This window comes from Podarcis melisellensis (genome assembly GCF_964234715.1).
Source record: "Podarcis melisellensis genome assembly, chromosome: 4".
Taxonomy (NCBI): Eukaryota; Metazoa; Chordata; class Lepidosauria; order Squamata; family Lacertidae; genus Podarcis; species Podarcis melisellensis.
This window is the reverse complement of record NC_138531.1, coordinates 87,929,962-87,944,580: the sequence shown is the minus strand read 5'-3', so window position 1 is coordinate 87,944,580 and position 14,619 is coordinate 87,929,962. Positions and strand designations below refer to the sequence as shown.

Here is a 14,619-nt window from a genome sequence, read left to right as displayed (position 1 = left end):
TAAAGCATGCCTAACATGTTGTATTCAGGCCAGACGAGGGGGAACCTTTGGTCCTCCAGATGTACTCCCTGGCCACTAGCTGTGCTCTTTGGGGCTGGTGGGAGTCTAGCAACATATAGACCAAATGTTCTCCACATTTCCGGGGGGGGGGGCTCCAGTTGAATGTCTGCCTGAAAGGCAGGTCACAGGAGCCCTGATTGGGATCTGGGTGGCTGAGTGGGAAAGGGGGGGGGGGGAATGTAGGCAAGCACACTGGTACAAGAAGTTGCAGAGCTGAGCTCTGCAAGTGCGGCTTTCTCCCAATTGAAGTGCAGAGTGTCTGAGACATTCACAGGGAAACCAAAATGCTTGTTTACAAAGCTATTGTACTACCAACCTTACTGTATGCCTGTGAAACATGGACCACTTATAAAAGCCATCTCCAACTCCTCGAAAGATTCCATCAACGGTGTTTCTGAAAAAATGTACACACCACTTGGGAAGGCAGGCGAACTAATACCAGTGTACTGGAAGAAGCACAGATCACCAGTGTCGAAGCAATGATTCTTCAACATCAACTTCGTTGGACTGGTCATGTTGTGCGGATGCCTGATGATCGTCTTCCAAAGCAACTACTCTATTCCGAACTTAAAAATGGAAAGCGTAATGCTGGTGGTCAACAAAAGAGATTTAAAGACTCTCTCAAGGCAAATTTTAAAAAATGTAGTATAAACACCAACAACTGGGAAACACTTGCCTGTGAACGCTCCTGTTGGAGAAGAGCCTTTACCAAAGGTGTCATGGGCTTTGAAGACACTCGAACTCAGGACGAAAGGGAGAAACGTGCTAGGAGGAAGGCACATTGGCAAATCCTCACCATAATCAACTCTCCCCAGAAACCTATGTCCCCACTGTGGAAAGACGTGTGGATCCAGAATTGGCCTCCACAGTAACTTATGGACTCACTGTTAAAACCGTGTTTGTGGAAGGCAATCTTACTGGGCTACGAGTGATCGCCGAAGAAGAAGAAGTAGTAGTTGCAGGTGCCTCGCTAGCCTTCGACAGCAGCGCTTTTGCACTGTGACGCCTCTGCTCGCTTCACCCGCCATCCATCCCCGCCGGGCTTCTTAGCGCAGCATCCGTCGCCATGGCAACGCCCAAGAGGCCCGGGCCTAGTCTCACTCTAGGCCGCCTCTCTTCCTGCGCTTTCCCCCGGCCCCGGGGAGCGGGAATCTTAACTCCCAGGCTCCTTCTTAAGCTCCCCCGGGGGAGGCGAGTCGCGAGCTCCGGGCTCCCCCTTCTTTCTCCGCCTCGGGCTCCTATGGCAACGGGCCCGCGCGTCTCCCACTTGCCTGGGCGCGGCTGGTGCAAGAGGCGGCGGCGGGCGGCGAGGCATGAGAGCGGCGGCCGGAGAGCAACTGGAGCCGAGTCCCGGAGAGCCGGGGAGCAGCCGGAGCTACGCGGAGTACAATGAAGCGGGGCAGCCCTGTGAGTGGGGAGGGGTCGCCGAGGGGGACACACACACAACCGCGTTGTCCCCTCCAGGGCTGGAAAGGGGAGTGGGTAGGTGGGGGCATTGCTTTGGCTGCTGCTGCTACCCCTCTCCTGTGCAAAATGTGGGGGTGCTGCCCTCTCCCCTCCACCCACCCCCATTAGAGGGAAAGGGCACCCCACCCTCTTGCATTAGGGACTGCCTGGCACCATTGGACCCCCTCCTCTCCAATGCCCATGATGTGATGCCATTGTTCATTGCCCCATAGAGAACCCACCTCCCTTGCCGCCCAAAGGGACCGCCCACCCTCTTCCCCCAGTGCAGAGGATCCTGCCTGTTCCAGTATTATTATTATTGTTTATTTCATTTGTATACAGTCTTCCATCTGAAGATCTCAGGGCAGTTCAGGCAGAGAAGTACAAAACGCATAATAAAATTCTGCGGTCGACCTCCTTTGTAATGTTTTATTTTGAAATCTTTTAAGATGATATTTTCGTTTTCCCGTTAATTAGGTTGCTTTGGCTGTGTACTTTTATGTTTGACTTTCTTCAGTAGTGTTTCATTCCGGATTGTTTTCCTGGCCTTTTAATGTGCTGTAAACTACCGTACTTTGAGATTTTTCTTAAAAATACAAAATGGTATGGTATAGAAATCAAATGAAGAATAAATGATAATAATAATTTTTAAAAAGCAAAAACAAACCAACAACCCCCCCCCTTCCCACAAACACATTTTAAAAGCCATAGGATGTTAATCGACCAAATGCCCGGGTTAAGAGGAAGGTTTCCGCTTACTGTGCTTTTTCGCCTTGTGCACATATCAGTCTCCCTTCCATGAGGGCATTGCACACCCCGCAAGGCTTTATTCCGCTTGACAAAAATAACTTTTCAGTTCCATTCTAGAAGGACTGGTGTCCTCCCCTTTCCTCTGCTCACCACCAAGAATTAACATTCAATTCCCAATTATAGTCAATTCTATTGGGGACATCCCATCCCAATGCTATACACCCCATCTCCTTCAATGCAGTTTTTCCAAACATGCTGGAGGTTTGGTTTATCCCATGGGGAAATTGTCTCACTGTGATGAACACAGACCACTTTGAGATCTGTTACTGCATCGCTGACCGCCATTTCTACTGGAAGAGTTGCCTAACCCAGCAAGCTTTCAATCCATCAGCTATGGAAGCATTCTTCATACGCAGGCGTTTTAACTCACCAAAGGACAACTTAACAAACACTTGATTTACAGAAAACCATCTATATGTAATCACCTTCAAGGGCTGCATGCATGTGTATGACATTTTATAGATACATGCACATGCCTGATAGTCATGATTTGCTTTTGATTCATTAGTTTGGGTACACCATGTATAGAATACAGTGAAATGTCACTGAACCGCAACTGGCTGGGGTGCCTATACAATATGTGGGGCAGTGAGATGGGTTAATTTTACACCTGAAAGCACGGCTGCCGGTGAGCTATTGGGCCCAAATGGCTCACAAAACTATAGATTAGCATTTGCAAATTTTGACTGCATTTAAGCAGTTTCATGCCATACTTGGACATCCCATTACAAGTGGAATTGAAACTTCACCTCCAAACATGGGAGTAGCCAAGATGGGGGGGGGCAATGTGATTTGTTAAGTATTTCTATTATTTTACTTGATGGGGAGGCAGCTGCCCTTCCCTGCCCCCCCCCCCCATTCCTCCAAACATTGGACAGACTATTCAAGCACTCCTTTGGCTCCTGAGATTTCAGCAGGAATTGTTTCCTTCTGAAGCATAACTTCACAACCTTAAAGGGGCACCAAGCTTTGGGAAAACAAATTATGAGCCACTGTTCTCTGAATTCTGGGACTATTTTCACATTCTGCACTTTCCCCCACTCCCACAGAATGGCAGTATACGCATATTACCTGATTATCACTCCATGTGGCAGTTCGGATGAGTAGTGTGTGGAGTTAAAAAGCATTTAGTTGTTTCAAAAACCTGTTGCATATACTGTATAATATAATTTTACACAGTGCCCTCTAGTGCCCCAAAAGGGAAGATAAGGTCCCTTTCGCAAACAATCCGCTATATTATACAGTACATAATTTTTTCAGTACCACTCCATACCTCCGTACCACTGATTCCTATATGGTTATGAATCCTTATAAGTGACTCTTCTGTCTGTTACCTAAGAACAACAACCTTCAATTAAAATTGCCTACTCAGAAGTAAATCCTACTGAACTCATTTGGGCTTACTCCCAAGTAAGTGGGGTTAGGATTGCAACATTTGTTACTATGCCCCAGAGTTCAGCGAAGCATCACTTCTGCTTGTCGTAAATCATGCAATGGGAAACCTCATCAATCAGTCAATGTAATGGCTTTGGATTCTTCTGAGTCTTTAATTGTGGAATTAATGTGTGGTGATGCACACCTTGGGAGAGGGCCATAGCTCAGTGACAGAGCTCATGATTTGTGCACATAGTGTTCCATTTTCAACCCAGAATATCTCTAGGTAGGACTGGGGAAAACCTGTCTGAAACCATATTGAGGCAATGTAGAATACAGAGCTAGATGAACCAGTGGTCTGAGTTACTGTCTTCACTGGTGTGTCACGGGAAAATATAAAATAGTTAGTGATTGCATGGAAGATTATTGCAAATCTCAGTATTGTTTCCATATCTGCTATATCTTGCACCTGAGAACAGAGTACCAGAAAAGAATATTTAAGCTATGGGTGCATCAGTGACTTAAATAAAACATGATTGATATTTTTCATATCACATTTTTTAAACGTTTTGTTTGCATTTTTGAACTTTATATTACAAATGAGAATGATTTTAAATTTTATTATGTGAAATTAGTTAATTTTGATACACAGTTAAGTGAAATAAGGTGTGTATCATATGGGATTCCTTATCCCTGTAAATTGTCTTTAACAAAACAGGGAAGAAGTTTGTATATGTCGAACCACCTAGGAGAGTTAAGGAAGTGCTGGAAGAAGAGCTTTATTTTCGGAGGGATGAATGCAGAATTAAACACCCTTCAGAAGGTAAGCTCTGTGGCCGGCAAAGGTATAAAATAAAAATAAAATGATTTAGGGAAGAAAAATCTGAAATGTTTAGTGGATAATAAGTTGTGAAAATCTGATGTAAATACTGCTTAACTTGAGGAAATATATAAAGTCAGATGTTACGGGTAAAACAAAGTTCTATTTATTTATCATATTTGTATCTTACAATTTTTCCAGGCATTCAGAATGGTGCACGTCATATTATTTATAAGTGTGATATCCACCAGCACAAGGATTTCTGCTTGGACAATGGAAGTTCCTTTCCCTCTCTTCATGCTACTCTGTGTCCTCCGCCAATCCTTTTCCAGAGGGTTGGGGGGCGCGACCCAGAGCAGATTTAGAGGATGCATGGGTAGAGGAAATAATTTCTGTTGCACATCAGAAGTCGTGGTGCTAGCGGAAGCACTTCATTGGAGAGCACCTTAAGGTCCCAGGGTGGGTTACAACATATAATAAATTCAGAAGCTCAATACAAGAGCAAACTATAGCAAAAGCCAGTACATTGGCTTGCCCCTACTGAAATCATTTAGTAACCCGACCAAGTAAGAATCACAGAGTGGGCTCCCCCCCCCTTTCATATTAAGTATTTCATTTATCTTTCAGAGTGGCAGTTCTTTAACCACGTTCTCCAGAACAGCTCATTTAAAGTTTAGGGAAGTCTCAACAGAGAAATCCAAAATAGCAGTTGGTAGTTGCAAGCTGGCTTTGGACAACTTATAGAAGAAGAGGGCCAGACCCTATAAATACTGTCACCTTGGCATGTCATCATTTGTATTCAGCCTTTTTATCAAGAAGCTCAAATCAAAATACACAAGTTCAGAAGTGCTTTTTTCTGGAGGTACACAGGGGTACGCATACCCCTAAACATTTTGTGAATCTTTGTACTTTTGTCCATTTACTGTATTTATTTTTCTTGATATGAACTATAAAATGGTGATTTTCTTGAGTCAAAATGAGAGTACCCCTAAACGTTTTTTTAGGGGGGGGAAGCACCACACAAGTTTATTCTTTTTATTCTCACAAAACCCTGCAAGGTAGATTAAACTGAGAGAAAGATGAGTGGAACGGGACTTGACCACCTAGTAAACCTTATGGCTGATTAAGGGGTTGAAACGAAGCCTAAGGCCAATACGCAATTGACTATTCCATACTGATTCTCTGTTAAGAAATCCCTCATCCACTTTGATTGACATCTATGTGTATTTTGTTACTCCATGAATTTGCCTTAGCCGGTGGTTTTCAAAGATGCTACCTTGAAGGAATGTTTTCCGTAGCTGGGAATCCATATGGCTTGTGGTGGAACTTTGAACACTGCAGAGGATCCTGTGGCAAGTTTGTTATATGTGGGACACTGGCCTCACAATTCACCCTGCATGAACCTTACAATACAATTCCTGCTGCTCCCCATTGCTGGAGGACATTAGCAGACTGAGCAAGCTGTCTTTCTGGAAAGCTGCACAGCCATTACCAATTTCATTTAGGAACCCTTGAGAAGCTTCAAAGGAGCCCCAAGGAAGCCAGTTTGAAAGCCACTGGTGTAAGCCCTATAGTTGTTAAGTCCTCAGAGTTATCCGCCACATCGTACCACTGCAAAAAATGCATGATGCTTAATATTTGCATATATCACAGGCCTTGCAATAATATGCAATATACCCAATTGATCACTCTGCTCTGCTGCAGAGGGTCTCCTGCAGATTCCATCTATATCAGGAGGTCCATTCCATACAATATAGCAGGCACGTCCAACATCCATAAGGTTTCAATCTACCGTCCAATATCAAAACCTGGCAGTGATCTCCCGCACTCTTCCGTTGTCATTCTTAAACTTAAACATATTACCGTAATTTTTTTGCTCTATAAGACTCACTTTTCCCCTCCTAAATATTAAGGGGAAATGTGTGCGTCTTATGGAGCGAATGCAGGCTGCGCAGCTATCCCAGGAGCCAGAACAGCAAGTGGGATTGTTGCTTTCGCTGCGCAGCGATCCCTCTTGCTGTTCTGGCTTCTGAGATTCAGAATATTTTTTTTCTTGTTTTCCTCCTCCAAAAACTAGGTGCGTCTTGTGGTCTGGTGCGTCTTATAGAGTGAAAAATACGGTATATTTGGCTGGGGAAACCCAGCCAGATGGGCGGGGTATCAGCACCCATGCAGAACTAGGAGGGAGAGGGTGTTTTCTTTCCATGGGAACTGGCGGGAGGGGGGAAAGGGAGGGGGACTTCATTGTCTCATGTGCCACCCTTCCCTCAGCTCCCTGACTGGGTGCGTCCACCGCCGCAGCCCATGCAGAGCCCGCACACCTCATCTTCTCTTTTTTTTTTTTATAAAAATTTTTATTAAGATTTTTTACAGATACATATTTAACAAACAGAATAGGTTTCATAACATCCTTTCATTCTATTGTGGACTCCCTCACGTCTCCCGCTTCCACTTTCATCATTAAAAACGAATTTTTCCAAGCAAATTATCATCTTGTTTATGATCTTAAGTGCAGTATTTAGGTTAAACTCAAATAAAAAAATTATAATTTAATGGTAGACAGTTATTTCTGCTCTGGCTTCCTTGTTAGGATTCAACCAAATTACAGTACTTTTGTAAATAAATCTTAAATTTCTTCCAGTCTTCTTCAACCCTCTCCTCTCCCAGGTCGCGGATTCTGCCAGTCATCTCAGCTAGTTGCATATAGTCCATCAGCTGCATCTGCCATTCTTCCAGTGTGGGTAGATCTTGGGTTTTCCAGCTCTTAGCAATAAGTATCCTTGCCGCCGTTGTAGCATACATAAAAAATGTTCTGTCCTTCTTTAACACGTTCTGGCCGACCATGCCCAGAAGGAAGGCCTCTGGTTTCTTAGTGAAGGTATACTTAAATACCTTTTTTAACTCATTATATATCATTTCCCAGAAGGCCTTCACTTTAGGGCAGGTCCACCAGAGGTGAAAGAATGTTCCTTCATTTTCCTTACATTTCCAACATTTGTTATCAGACGAATGGTATATTTTAGCCAATTTCACTGGGGTCATGTACCATCTATATATCATTTTCATTACATTTTCCTTCAGAGCATTACATGCTGTGAAGTTCAGCCCGGTGGTCCATAACCTTTCCCAGTCCTCAAACATAATGTTGTGCCCAATATCCTGGGCCCACTTTATCATAGCCGATTTAACCAATTCGTCTTGTGTGTTCCATTTCAGCAGCAAGTTATACATTTTTGAAAGTACCTTGGTCTTAGGTTCTAACAGTTCTGTTTCCAGTTTCGATTTCTCCACCTGGAATCCTAACTTTTTATCAATCTTAAACACTTCCTTAATCTGAGCATAGTGTAACCAGTCTCGCACTTTATCTTTCATTTTCTCTAAACTCTGCAGTTTCCAATTGTCTCCATCCCTTTCTAGTATTTCCCAATATTTTGGCCAATTGGCCTCCATATTGGGTCTTTTTCGGGCCTTAGCCTCCAAAGGTGACAGCCACCTCGGTGTTTTGTTCTCTAATAAGTCTTTGTATCTTGTCCAGACATTAAATATTGCTTTTCTGACAATATGGTTCTTAAAGACCTTGTTAATCTTAACCTTATCGTACCATAAATATGCATGCCATCCAAATGCATTGTTAAAACCTTCCAAATCCAGCACGTCCGTGTCTTCCAGAAGTAGCCAGTCTTTTAGCCAGCAGAAAGCTGCGGCTTCATAGTACAACTTTAAGTCTGGCAGGGCAAAGCCCCCTCTTTCTTTTGCATCCGTTAGTATCTTAAACTTAATTCTGGGCTTTTTGCCCTGCCAGACAAATTTGGAGATATCTTTCTGCCACTTCCGGAAGCACTCCGTTTTATCTACAATCTGCAATGTCTGAAACAAAAACAACATTTTTGGCAATACATTCATCTTAATAGCAGCTATTCGACCTAACAATGAAAGTTTCAGTTTTGACCAGCTATCCAAGTCTCTCTTAATTTCAGACCAGCATTTTTCATAATTATCTTTGAACAGACTCAGATTCTTTGCTGTTATGTTTACCCCTAGGTATTTAACTTTCTTAACCACAGTTAACTCTGTCTCTCTCTGAAACCGTTCCGACTCAATATCTGTCAAGTTTTTTCCCAACACCTTAGTTTTTTGCTTATACCAAGGTCAAACTGAATTGTTCCCATGAGAAAGTAAGAGCCCAGATGGTAACACTCAAACAGGAGGCCGGGAAAGAGAAAGTAAAACAAAGTCACTGCTGTAAATCCAAAAATCCTCTAGGTGGAGCTTAGAATGTCTTTGGTGAGGAAGTCCAATCCAATTAAAATTAGTAAGTCTGAATTGATCTCCAAAGATCTTCACAAAGATAAATTTTAGCAGAGTTAAAACTTAAAGCCAAACATTGTTTCCAAAAGTGCTTAGACAGCAAGTGTTTCAAAGTAACAAATTCAAACTCAGTATGTTCCAAAGTTCAGATTCAAAGTATCCAAAGCCTGCAGACTGACTGCTCAGTTACTCAGGCAGCTCCAGTACCTGGGTTTCTTACTTTTATTTGTAATCCAATAGATCAACAGAAGACAGGTATCCTTGTCTCAATGAAGGTCCAAAAATCAGCCACTTAAAGTCTTTAAATCAGCCAAGAACAACAGTTTAAATAGGTGCCAGATCAGTCAATGCAAAACGTTACTCTTTGTCTCCACTCCTCCTGCTCTTTACTTTCAAGTTCAGTGTCAGCGGAAGACGGACTTCCTGTTTTTCGTCACTCCGCTTTCAGCCAAATTCACAATTTTTAGAGGCTTTAAAAGTATATTGTCCAAATTACTCACGGGTTGTTGCTTTCCAAAGTTAGCAGTTTCAAGAAGAAAGGTCAGCGCTCACCGGCAACAGCGACGCGGCTTCGCTCCGTTGATCGCGAAACGACCCACAGCGCCGCTACCCCCTCCGCGGTCCGGAGCCCCTTACGGGGTCCCTTCGTCGTTTTAGGGGCTGCTTTTGGCGCCCGCCGGGTCTCAGGACCACAGGCTTCTGCTGCCTGTGGTTTTTCTGGATGGGTCCCCGCTTCGCCGTAGCGGGCGACCCGTTTCGACGGAGCTACCCTCTCCCGTTCAGGAGCTGGCAGCCATTGCCGTTCGCGCCGCCTCCGGAAGTCCCGCACACCTCATCTTCTCGCACACGTACACACAAACACAGCCCAGCTCTTCCTGGGAGCTGGCAGAGCAGCCAGTTTCTCCCTTGGAGCCGCCAGGGTAGCATCCCTTTCACATCCCCCCAGGAGTGCAGTGGGAAGGAGAACAGGCACACACACACACACACACACACACACACACACAGGCCAGATCTCCTGGGAGCCAGCAGGGCTCTGTCACGACCCCCAGGAGCGCAGCAATTGACCTGTGATCGACCATAATCTAGCCCAGGATCCCATGCCCGCAATATAGGAACAGCATTTAGGAAGGTGGCAGCTACCCTTTGGAGCTCTCTCCCATTACGCACTATACAGGCGCCAACTCTGTTGTCTTTTCAGGACCTACTGAAGATCTTCCTTTTACAACAAGTGGAGGGTGTGTTTTTTATCCCAGTGTGTATCTGTATTGGATTGGAAATTTATTATATATATTTTTATATATACATTTTTACATAAATGGAATCGAATCAATAATGCAAGGTTCCTTCCAGACCTACAGTTGCACGATTATGTTTCGTCAGCCAGTGGTTTGTACAAATATTTCGGTCCGTGGGTATTAATTGCTTTCCCTCCTACCTAAAAATATAGAAGGTCAGCTTGGAACCCAACTGACAATAATGCTCTTCATATATTTTGAACAGCGGCTCTGGAAGGAATTTGGAGCTTGAAAAGGAATTTCCCAGTGGGAGGCTTCAAACCGGCATCACAGAATCCAAGTAGCTTGCTTTCACAGCCCAAGTACTACTCCAGACATGCCGTAATAAGAAGTAAGAATGAAATATCTGGGGGCTGCATCCTGCATCAGTAAACAACTCTGACTTTCAAAACATTCACCTGGGATTGTCCGTCTTGGTGTGTGAATCCCAGCATCCATCAGCTTTTGAAAAGTCACATAAAACTTTTTTTAAGGGAAGGGAAAAAACAGCACCCTGTTTGTTCTTCACCTTTCCTTCAAGACACTGTATGTTTCCCCCCATTTTATCCTCAGAGCAATCTTGTGAAGTAGACTAGGCTGGGAGAGAGCGAAAGCAAGAAAATGTCCCCCAAGGCTATCTAGTAAAACTTCACAGCTGCGTGAAACCTAGGACTGCATGGTTGTGGTAGGGTAGCGCTCTGCCCATTAGACACCGTACTAGCTGGTCTTTAGATCTTCAGATTTGCGGCTCCGCTTTAGGATTGCTACTCCTGGCTTGCAATGTGGCTTGCAGTGTTTTTAGTCTGGTTTTGCTCCTTGAGATCAGAGATGGGCAGTTGCTGAGGTGCTGATTCAATTCATGCACTTTGCAAGGGAAAATTATCATAGTGCATAAATGGGCTGGCAGTTCTTGCACAACTCTACAAACACAACACATAGGCTAATAGTAGAGAATATATAATAAAATAATGATATCATTCAGATTCTGCTACTGAAACAGAATCATTCCAGAGACACTGACCTTTTGAAACTTTTGAGACGTCTTCTGTTGAAACTTTTGACAGACTATTGTGAGACTGTCCTTAGACATCTGTTTTGAACACACGGCTTGACAGTCCTTGCTACCACTCTGTTATATTGTACATATGAACTCTGACTGGCTTATTCTTACAATTTGAATAATATCATTCTTCTATTATATATTCTCTCTTAACTATTAGCCTACGTGTTGTGTTTGTATTGTTGTGGTTGGTTCTTATTGCAACACAGGGGTTTGTTTTTGGTTCTCACACAACTGCGGAGCGTTAGGGGGATGGAGTCTAGCTGTCCAGGCTCACAGCAGAGATGGCTGTTGCTGCAGCAGGAGAAAGTGACCTATCCCCAGTATCAAGCCAATAAAATGCAGCCCAGAAACTCTCGCAGGGACAATTAAAATCCTCTTGAGGGCAAATAAAATTTTCAGATGTAAAAGAATAACGTAACAAGGCCACGGGCAGCACCGCCCTGCTTTGGGAACTTGCAATTACAATCTCAACTCCTGGTTAAAGTCATTAAAGTCATAATAAACCAATAAAGTCAACAAGATTACTCCAAAATAGATGGCCATATTTATTTCCTTACATATACATCCCACCTTCCTTCTATCGCTTAAGGCAGCATACAGGCAATCCAGATATTCTGCTCTTCTCCCAAGTGGCTCAGGCCAGCACACTTCATTATCTTCCACATTTAATATCCTCACAACAACCCTGTGAGGTAGTTTAGGTTGTTTTTATATTAGCTTTCTCATCCCCCCCGCCAAAGAATCCTACCTTCCATAAACATCTGCAATTTTCCTTAAACTTGTGAACCTACAACTTCATTTGTTTGAGTGCAGAAGGTTTCGCACACATTTGCACACTTCAAGCTGTTTTTACCCTTGTTGATTAAAAATGTTAAATAATTTGTGCCCCTCCCTAACTGAATGGATTCAACCTCTGTAGCTGAGAGGCACCTCAGGTGAGTTTCCACCCCCATTTTAAAAATAATTGTCTGCTTCCTCACACTCAGTGAGGTCATGTTATTAAAAAAAAATACATATATAGTTCATGACACCTTTTCATTAACAAAAAGAAAGAAAACTTAATTTTTTTATTGTTAAAATAATTCAGGATTAATACACATATGTTACAAATATACAAGCATACAAACATACATTTCATACAATCCTTAAAAGTGTTCAAACATACCTACACTCAATCCCACAAATAGTTCCTTTTCCCATCACCATCCCACCATCCAATCAAGAAAACTTGATTAGAGACTGCCCTGTGTAAGGTGGCTAACAAAATGAATAAATAAAAGTACATCTAAGTGGAAATGCCTCACCAATAAAACATTTACTAATCTCTGTTTTCATCCTTTTCCCCTCCTGCAGGATAGCCCCTGTGAAAAGCAGTGTTGATGGAAGGGACAGGAACTAGGCAAATTCACAGCTGCTATTTTTATCCAAATGCTGAGTACTATATTCTAGAACTTGTATCATAGCATGTAAAATAAACTTTTCAACCATGTATCAGTCAGTGTGTCTGTGTTGATTTTCTGTTTAGCTATAAAATATTCCGGAGCGAAAATGTTTCACCTCTCTAAACTTTTATTACCCACACAGCACCTGCCTGTTTGGTAGAAGATTGTTCTTTTACTAGTTCATTGGCCCCTTTTTCTGCAAACAGCACAGAAATGCAGGCTAGTAAAAGTGGGCTCATATACTGTACAAGCAGTGATGAACAGCTGTATTCAACACTGAGCTAAGCAAAACATTCCACCAGCCCCATGATTTTTCCATGTACAACAGAATATTCTCCCTCCCCCCCCCCCGCTGCCCGCAGCTCCGTAAATCTGTTCTTGGGGTACTCCTAACTCCCTGGAGCAGATCTGGGAACAATATAGGGTGTGCGAACTGGAGGAAGAAGTGGGAATCCTGTTGTTTTTGTGCAACTGTTAATGCCACTCATGTTTAAAAACAGCAGCAGGTATGTAAGATCTCTATGAATGTTTGCATGTTTGTAATGGTGTGGTGCCATTTTGAAGAGGATAAAGGTAAAGGGACCCCTGACCATTAGGTCCAGTCGTGACCGACTCTGGGGTTGCGGCGCTCATCTCGCTGTACTGGTCGAGGGAGCCGGCGTACAGCTTCCGGGTCATGTGGCCAGCATGACTAAGCCGCTTCTGGCGAACCAGAGCAGCACACGGAAACGCTGTTTAACTTCCCGCCGGAGCGGTACCTATTTATCTACTTGCACTTTGACGTGCTTTTGAACTGCTAGGTTGGCAGGAGCAGGGACCGAGGAATGGGAGCTCACCCCGTCGCGGGGATTCGAACCGCCGACCTTCTGATCGGCAAGCCCTAGGCTCTGTGGTTTAACCCACAGCACCACCCGCGTCCCTTTGAAGAGGATAGGAGACTCTTAAATGGTTGCACCCTGCTCCTCTTTTGTCCTTGCCCCAGGGCCTCTTCTCTGCTCAGTGCCAGACTGGAAGTGACAGCCCAGTGCTAGAGACATTGTAAGACAACCATTTCTCCTGCTTCAAACTAAAATCCCCCCAAAGTTGTTTTGTCCTTAGGGCAAATAACTTTGGGGGAGGGTAGGTTAATTTGAGGAACAAGACAGTCGTACCTCAGAAGTCGATGTTGGGATATTGATGTTCTGTTCCCCCTAAAGAGGAACAGATATGTGGAGTTGTCATATGTCACATGTCTGTTTACTTCCAGCACAGTCTGGAACGTGTGCATAGGAGGAGGACCAAGGTGATCAAGGGTCTGGAAACGACTCCTTATGAGGAACGGTTGAGGAAACTGGGTGTATTTAGCCTGGTAAAGAGGAGGTGGAAGAAGGTATGATTGTTGTTGTTGCTGTTGTTTAGTCGTGTCCGACTCTTCGTGACCCCATGGACCAGAGCACGCCTGGCACTCCTGTCTTCCACTGCCTCCCACAGTTTGGTCAAACTCATGCTGATCGCTTTGAGAACACTGTCCAACCATCTCGTCCTCTGTCGTCCCCTTCTCCTTGTGCCCTCCATCTTTCCCAGAGAGTCTTCTCTTCTCATGAGGTGGCCAAAGTACTGGAGCCTCAGCTTCACGATCTGTCCTTCCAGTGAGCACTCAGGGCTGATTTCCTTCAGAATGGAGAGGTTTGATCTTCTTGCAGTCCATGGGACTCTCAAGAGTCTCCTCCAGCACCATAATTCAAAAGCATCCATTCTTCGGCGATCAGCCTTCTTTATCGTCCAGCTCTCACTTCCATACATCACTACTGGGAAAACCATAGCTTTAACTATACGGACAAGGTGATGTCTCTGCTTTTTAGTATGATAGCCATCTTCCAGTATCTAAAAGGCTGTCCCATGGAGGATGGAGCAAGCTTGTATTCTCCTGCTCCAGAGAGTAGGACTCGAACCAATAGATTCAAGTTACAAGAAAGGAGATTCTGACTAAACATCAGGAACAACTTTCTGACAGTAAGAGTTTTTTGAGAGTGGAACAGACTT

The 14,619-nt window shown here is 43.9% G+C and overlaps 1 protein-coding gene across 1 annotated transcript; it reads left to right on the top strand.

The window, feature by feature from the left end:
- Nucleotides 1–1,111: 1,111 nt before the first annotated feature.
- Nucleotides 1,112–12,644, top strand: LOC309369354 (uncharacterized protein C11orf97 homolog). The gene is made up of 4 exons (XM_081910221.1): nt 1,112–1,467; nt 4,409–4,513; nt 10,319–10,444; nt 12,509–12,644. Exons 1-4 carry the CDS (start codon nt 1,374–1,376, stop codon nt 12,511–12,513), a joined length of 330 nt encoding a protein of 109 aa, XP_081766347.1. The 5' UTR covers nt 1,112–1,373; the 3' UTR covers nt 12,514–12,644.
- Nucleotides 12,645–14,619: the final 1,975 nt, after the last annotated feature.